The 7,666-nt window shown below is 41.1% G+C and overlaps 1 protein-coding gene across 1 annotated transcript; it reads left to right on the forward strand.

The window, feature by feature from the left end:
- Positions 1–676: 676 nt before the first annotated feature.
- Positions 677–7,389, forward strand: HAUS8 (HAUS augmin like complex subunit 8). The gene is made up of 10 exons (XM_058040928.1): positions 677–740; positions 844–947; positions 1,254–1,350; positions 2,064–2,177; positions 2,669–2,757; positions 3,368–3,439; positions 3,915–4,073; positions 4,767–4,908; positions 5,949–6,090; positions 6,718–7,389. The coding sequence occupies exons 1-10, from the start codon at positions 680–682 to the stop codon at positions 6,842–6,844; spliced, it is 1,107 nt and encodes a 368-aa protein (XP_057896911.1). The 5' UTR covers positions 677–679; the 3' UTR covers positions 6,845–7,389.
- The last annotated feature ends 277 nt before the right edge of the window (positions 7,390–7,666 follow it).

A 7,666-nucleotide genomic window follows, 5' to 3' on the forward strand; every position in this document is an offset into this window, starting at 1 on the left:
CACACAGGAACGCCTCTCTCCAGAAAGGGAAACTCTACATCCTCCCTGAGCAGCTGTTCCAGTTCTTGGCCGCCCTCAACGTAAAGAAGTTCTTCCTCATGTTGAGGGGTTTGTCTTGTGTTTTAGCTTGTGCCCATTACTCCTCATCCTGTCACTGGGCATCACTGAGCAGTAGCACCATCCTCTGTACGCCTCTTAGAGCGGTATATTTATATATTTATATAGGACTGATGGGATTCTCTCAGCCCTCTCTTCTCTGGGCTAAGCAGCTCCCACAGTCTCTCCTCATCACACAGATGCTCCAGACTCATCATCTCTGTGGCCTCCATTGGATTCTCTCCAGCAGCCCCTTATCTTTCTTGTACTGAGGATCCCAGAACAGACTCCACCAGCTAAAGCTACCTCCCACCAAAAGCCTGAGGCAAGGAGCACTTTTAGGGCCAGCCGTGTTGCAGGAGTAGCCAGACCCTCCTTTAACGCTTTATTTAAAAGCAGCGCAGCCCCCGGGAGGGTTTCATTCCTCCGCGCCGCTAGGGGGCGCTCTGCCACCTCCTCACCGCCCCCGCCTTGGCCCGCCCATGCGCGGTGATTCAAAAGCGATGGCGGCTGCGGCCGCTGAGGGGGAGTGATCTTCTCTCTTTCACTCCTTCGCTCGCTCGCTCTCGGCTGCCTTGGCGTGATGTCCTCGGACGGCAGCGGCATGGCGGCGGCCGGGCAAACGCCTAAAGCTAAGCGGAAAGGTAGCGTGGGGTGAGGGCGGATCCGCACTGGCTGAGGGGGGACCCGACCTGAGGCGGGGACGCCCCGCGGTGGGCCCAGCTGAGCTCTCTTTGCTCTCTTTAGGAGGAAGAGTCGTTCAGTCTCGCTACCTGCAGTTAGATAAGAAACAAAGCAAGACGGTGCCGAAACAGCCAAGCTCAGGCGTCGCTCAGCGAAAGGCAGCAAAGGTGTGAGGGGCTGCTTGGACGTGTGGGGCTGCTTGGACCTGTGGCAGTGAGGAGAGAAAAAAAAAAAAACAAACAAACAAAAACATCTCAGCCAACCAAAAAACCAGAACAAAACAGAGGGGAAACCACCTCTGCTGGGGTTATGAGGGAGTTGTGGAGTGCTGCTAGGTGGGAGCTTGGGACTGTACTCAGGTGACTTGCAAAGCAGCAAGGTGACCTGGGATTTAGTTGTTTATTGTCAGCATTTAAGTTGAAGGTAAGATACTGCTGATTATCATCTGTCTTATCTGTTTTCTTTATTTTCAGGATGCTTCCTCAGGTTACTCCTCAGCAAACAGTTCACTGCTGTCTTCTAGAGCTGAAGCAAGAGCGGTTGTCTCTCAGAAACATAAAGCTTCTGCTAGTAAGTTTTACCAGTGTTTAAAAGTTATTATTTTGTATTTCTAGCCTATGAAACTGTTAACTCTAAGGTAGTGATATTTTGTGTTATTTGCATTACTGGCAGTTATTATTTGTATGCATAAGAAATTAAGAAACTTGATGTGGGACTAAGACAAATCAGGTCCTGGCTCTGGCATTGAGTGATTTGGTCTTTCCTGCAGGATGGTTCTTTTCCTCTGCCCTCACCATTACTCTGCTTTTTTTATTTGATCTTTCTGTTAAGCCAAATGTGAATGACAGAAAATCTGTCTGCAAACCCATCCATTTTTATTTCTTTTGTTATTACCAATGGTTCCTGTCTGGTATTACTGATAGTCCTTGGTTGTCTCCACAGATACCCAGTTATTGAGACAAATTATTCCCATATTTTCTGGGAATTGGGACCTCAAAGGGTCTCACTTTATGGGGGATTCTCGCTTTTTAGAGAGTGAGCTGTAGCCATAATAATTTTCTATTCTGGCTGCAATTCCAGTTGGTAACTTTCTCAGGAGGTTCAAGAAAAATAAGTTTTTAAGGCTGTTCATTGGAAAACAGGTGCTTATTAGACATTGCTGGGAAGAGAGAGTGTTTCTGATGAGCTCTGGAGGAACCTTGTCCACGTGGAATTGTGATTTGTGCTGAGCCTTATTCTTATAGTTCTGATTCTCCTGGTCTGATAATAGCTTCTCTCTACAGGTATGAACCTCAGCTCATTGAATCAGGCTGGTCTTGAGAAGGGTGACTTGCAGTCCACTTTAATAGATGAAGAGAACATGAAGCTACCAGACCTTGATATTTCTGCTATTAATGGTAAATTTCCATTCATACACCATTTCTGGGTGTTTGTTTTTTTTTATCTTTAATGTGTGTGCTGAAACTTGGAGATAAGAAATTGTTGTATTCTTGTATATTCACAAAAGGATTTTAAGTAGAGGTACCAATACTTTTGGAGTTTAAATAACCTCTTAATTGATATCTTTTGGTGCTCTGTTTTTATTTAAAGTCTAAAAGTAAAGAATAAAGTCAAAGATGAAAGAATAAAGTACTCTTGAGTCTTTGTTCCTATAACAGGTGGGTGTCAGCCCTTCTGACAAGTGGATCACATTTGTTTGTCACTCAAAGCTAAATGATCCATGTCTGCTCATGAGTAAATCTGAGCCAGAAACAGAGCACAGATCTTTCTTACTGGTGCACACAATAATTTTAAAATGATCTCTGCCTTTAAAGAACCTGGTGGTCTCTTGACTCACCCTACAGACCTCTCAGAAGAGCAGCACACTAACTTTGTTGTTGTGGTTCAGATAACAGTGACCCCAAGAAGAGTTCTTATTCAGAATCTGTTTCAGAAAAGAATTCAACGACAAAGAAAAGAACTAATAAGACTCGTAAGGTGAGTCTCACTGCTTCCATTGGTAAGGATATTTATTTTGAAATGAAGGTTTTCTGTTTATCTTTAATCTGAATTACAGCTGAGGCCCTGGGAGGACCCAAAGCCTCCTTGCAGAAGTCAGAGCTGGCAGTGTTTGCTGTGTTGATCAGACACCTGGGCACTGACCAGAGCTTTCCTTCCATTACTTGTGATAAAAAAATCTGTTCCAATTATTGCATCTCCTCAGGTGGATTCTTCTTGCATTCCTGCCCATACTCTTTAATTATATCCCATTATCTTTAAGTATTTCCTGGCATTTTTGTTCTGAGAACAAACACTGACTCAGTCTAATAAAAAGGGCCTTATTTGTGCATCTCATTCAGTGAAGCACTGGAGCTTCAAAATCTCTGCCAGAATAATGAAAATCTGCTGAAAATATTATTAAAGGTGGTGGAACAAAGAGATGTGTTTAATTAACATGAATGCTAAAAAATAAAATTTTATCATTGAGCTGCCTGATTCCAGGCATGAATTGGACTATCAGTAATTAATTTGGTAATTAATTTCACCGCTGATAAAACAATTATTTCAATACCTAACTTGATGTAAAATATTCTTTTCTTTTCTGAAGGCAACTGCTTCTTCTGATCTGCTGGAAGTGCTGGAATCTGAGACACTAATTTTAACTTTCCTAAAATTAAGGGTGAGAGTTGCTCAAATATTTGGTGTTTCACATAGAACTTGATATGGGGGAATTGTTTAATTTCTTAAATACTTGCTGACCTATAAAAGTTAGGTTTTTGTGACTGTATATTTTTATCATTTTTTAAAACCATAAGACTTGCTATCATTCAATACCAGTTTATTAAGCTAATGCTGGTTCTTGCGAATTAGGGGGAGGCAGAAATTTTGGGGAAAAGTGTGATTCTGTCTGGAATTGAAGGTTGTGCCAGTGACTTTGTTCCCTCAGTGCTCTGTGCATTTTCCTTTAAATAGGAGTGAGGAAAGAGTCTTAAGAGGATCTTTAATTCTGATTTTCTCTGCTTACTGTGTGAGGTCTCCTCTTCATTAATTGAAACTCTTTGATCTAATCTGAGGCTTGCATTTCTTTGTTCAGAATATGTTAATTGCTCAAATGTAGCATTGCTTTAATTGTGAATATTTTTGGGATGTAATAGACGGAAAAAAGGGTTGCCAAGATGGAGGAGAAAGCAGAAAAAAACTTGTTAATGTTGTGTGAAGAGAAGCGGAGACAGCAGGAGAAGCTCTTGGAGCTGAAACGTGAAATTCTGCTCGAGGAGAGAAAGCAGAAGCTCAATGAAGTATTAGACAAACAGGTAAGTTTTAAAAATGTTTCTCTATAGTTACAGAAACTCATTTATGATGTAGTCCTTTATCCAGGGGAGATTTCTCTGTTTCTGTGGCCTGCAGGGTTACAATTTCATACATCTTAAAGGAAATAAATCTCTCCTTCCTGCTGAGGCCTGCAGCACCTTTGGCACTGTTGAGTTCCCCAGTGGACAGACAGGAAGGAGAAGATGGAGCTCCTGGGCAAGGACAGAGATTTCAGAGATTCTGTTTTTTATTTGCCTTGTTTGTATGTGTTAGCCACAAGTAGTTCTGGCCTAATTGTAAGAAGACAGGTTTCTAATGAATAATTAATGTTTGAATAATGAATTTTCAAAACTGACTCTCTTTGCTTTTTAATAAATACTCATTGAAAAATCAAACAAGGCTTTTGGAGAACACACTTGTTAATTACAATCAAAGAATCTGATATAAAACCCTTTGCTGGCTGTGTTGCCAATCTCTCTGAGCTACAGAAACAAGGGAATGGTACTGAGGACAGAGAGGAAAACACAATCAACACTTTGATAGGATTATTGTACCACAGAACTTCTTGAATTCCTCTTTCATTAAGCATTTCAGAGTGGAGTTTGGTTCGATCATAAAGTTTTTTTTTTTGTAGTGAGCCAGATGTGTAATGACAGATGTTTTTGGAGAGGTGTTGATCAGGGTTTCTCTTTCAGATAGAAGTGCTGTCTCCCCTGGTTGCTGTGTGTGGGCAGTTTAAAGAGCAATACAAAAGCTTTGCAGCTGGCCTGGATGCCACAAGACACGAATTACCCATAAAGAACATTCACATAGAAGGAGATAAGCAAACCTACCTTGGTATGAAAATTTCATTTCTCAAATTTGCTTTCAGTTTTAGTGGGTTTGTGCTAAAAAAATTCTCACATTGTTACTGCTGCATCAGCCACTGGAGGAACTGTGTGTGCTCTGAGAGCCTGTGTGGATACATAATCACACATTGTGCTGTGTGGAATTCTCACCTCTCTTTAACCACTTAACTACACAGCTTTTTATCTTGCAGCAGAGAATTTTATTAAAAAAACTTTTAAAATTTTGAAAACTTTTTATTAAAAAAAACTTTTAAAGTTAGCTCAGTCTTCATATACACCTTCTTTAGCAGGTTTCTATGTATTTTAACTTTATTCATGGCATTCCTCCCCCTTTCTTTTTCCTACTGTGTAAATAACTTACAGGAATGCTCTGATCTTTCTTTTTTCTGTGTTTGAGGGACAGATTCACCTGGGCAGACTTGCTCAAACTTCTGTTTTTTGTAGAACTGGAGCTTAAATATTATCATATGCTGTCTTTAAATCAGAGAATATTTAATATACCAGTACATGCATTTTGTATTGAAGTCTGGACAAAAAGTTACATTTTTGAACTGCTGGTCTGCAAAAAACAAGATTCTTAAATCATTTACAGTAATCTTGCACTTTAGGACAAATGAAAAACATTTCTTGAAGAACTTAGAATTCTTGTGAGAAGACTAGAAAGGAATAAGTGCATTTTTTGTTTGTGAATGTTAGGAAATAGTTGAGTAGATTTCATGGAGGGGATACATGCCAACAGCAATACTGGCCAGGGAACTTTGGGTGTCTAAAACTTGTTTTCCCTCTTACATTTCTCTTTAAAATCTTTGACATACTCTAAATGAGAGCTTGATGAGCAATTTTAATAGCCTGTTGCTGCTGCTAGTCACAACAGTGACAAATAATTTGGCTTTCAGAGTTTCATGGTGGTTTTGTGAAAGCTGAATATTTTTTTGTCATCTTTTCACCTGTCTCTGGGTTACTCCAGCTGTTAATATCTTGTATTAACTGGTTCATTTTTAGTAATACCTTTAACTTCTCATCTTCCAGAGGAACTGGAAAAGCAATTAAGGATCACACAGGAACTTCTGACAGAAGTTATGCCAGAGCACTCAGAGGATGGTGGAAAAGCACTTGGTGCCCTGAAGGAGCTTCAAGAAGTGTCTCAGCAACTGAGTCAAGGGCTTCAAAGGTATCACAACAATTGGGTGGAAAGATTTGTTGACTAAATATTTGGAGGAAAATCTCTATCCCTTGCCAGAATATATCCAGAACTCAGACTGGAGGAGGGTTATCTGAGGGTGAGCCACCTCAGTGTGCCATTCTCTGCCACTTCAGCTGGGAATTTCACTGAGCAAGAACAGACTTGGCAAGTTTAGGTGTGTAGGAGTGGAGAAACCCAGGAGACAGACAAGTGAGCTACAAACTGTCCTAAATAACAACCCTGCAAATGTGTCATCCTTGTGAGGGCACAAGGAGCACAGAGAAGGGTTTTCTTCTCAACTGTTGTGACAACAAGTACAAACCATCCCTGGGAGGGGGAGGAAGAGATAAATCATAACTGATGTCCTTCCCTTCCTTCATTGCCCCAGAAGATATTGGAGTTAAAATCTTTGAGGATTAATAGACCATTAAGCCACTCAACTGCCCCATCTCTCCTCCTAGTTCCTACTTTGGAGAAGAAAATTCACATTTTACATTTATTTTCTTCTTGTGGGGCCATAGTAGGAGAAGGATGTACATGTCCAGGCATGCAGTGTTTGGGCTGAAGCAGAATTTTTGTCCTTCAGAGTCACTGATTTAGCTTCATGTGTTCCAGGAGCTTCACAGATGTGCAGAACCTGTCCTTTGAAGCCAGTAAAGAAGTTTCTCTGCATAACCAGTACTTGTGTGAAGAGAAGCATGGAGTAGATGTTGTGAAAGGCTGGTATTTCAACTCTGTGTAGTGTTTTACTGGGTAGGTACTAACTCAGAGCCAGCTGACTTATCCTTTTAGTTCTGCTGTGGACATCCAACTTGCCCAATTTTTCAGTGAAACCAGCAGCAGGGGTGCTCACTGATACAGAGAATTGTTCTGCCTGTCCCACAGGGAGACATCACTGCTTGCTTTTAATGGGGATTTCTGTGACAGGTTTTCCATCCCTTTCTGCCCTGACACAACTGAAAAGTAAATGATAAAAAGTGTTATTCCTGGCAAATCTGATCTCTGTGGTAATTACAGCTTGAGCATTGGTTGCTCACTGAAAAACCTCTGCAGGAATTCTGATTTGTCCCATATTTCTGGATGTGCTGGGTGGGTGTAAAGCACTTGCTTGGAAGGAGCCTGGTCACTTTAAACAAGTGAGAAGTTTTGGTATCTTCTCACTTCTTCTACATTGCCTAATTGCCTTGTAAATAAATTATTGAAATTACAAATGCTTTTGTATAAACCTGACTCCTCTTTAAGGATTTTATTGGTTTTGATAATAAAGACTGTTCTCTACTGCTCTAACAAGTTTGAGTGTGTTCACTGATCTCCTGCAGCAGCTTCTGTTTCCATCTGGCCTCACTAAGGGCTCATACTGCACAGTCCAGTGATGCCCTTGTACACACCAATGTCCCAGAGTCCCATGAGCACCCCAAGGGCTGAATCCAAAGGATTGGGAATGGGAAAGAAACCACAAACCTGATCACTGAGTGCATGTGCTGTGCTAGGAACATCCCAGCCACACCTGGCATGTTTCTTCAACATCCTTTCCTTTTCTCTACATTTTTCTCTGGAAGATGTG

The sequence above is a fragment of the Melospiza georgiana genome, chromosome 26 (assembly GCF_028018845.1).
Source record: "Melospiza georgiana isolate bMelGeo1 chromosome 26, bMelGeo1.pri, whole genome shotgun sequence".
Classification (NCBI taxonomy): domain Eukaryota; kingdom Metazoa; phylum Chordata; class Aves; order Passeriformes; family Passerellidae; genus Melospiza; species Melospiza georgiana.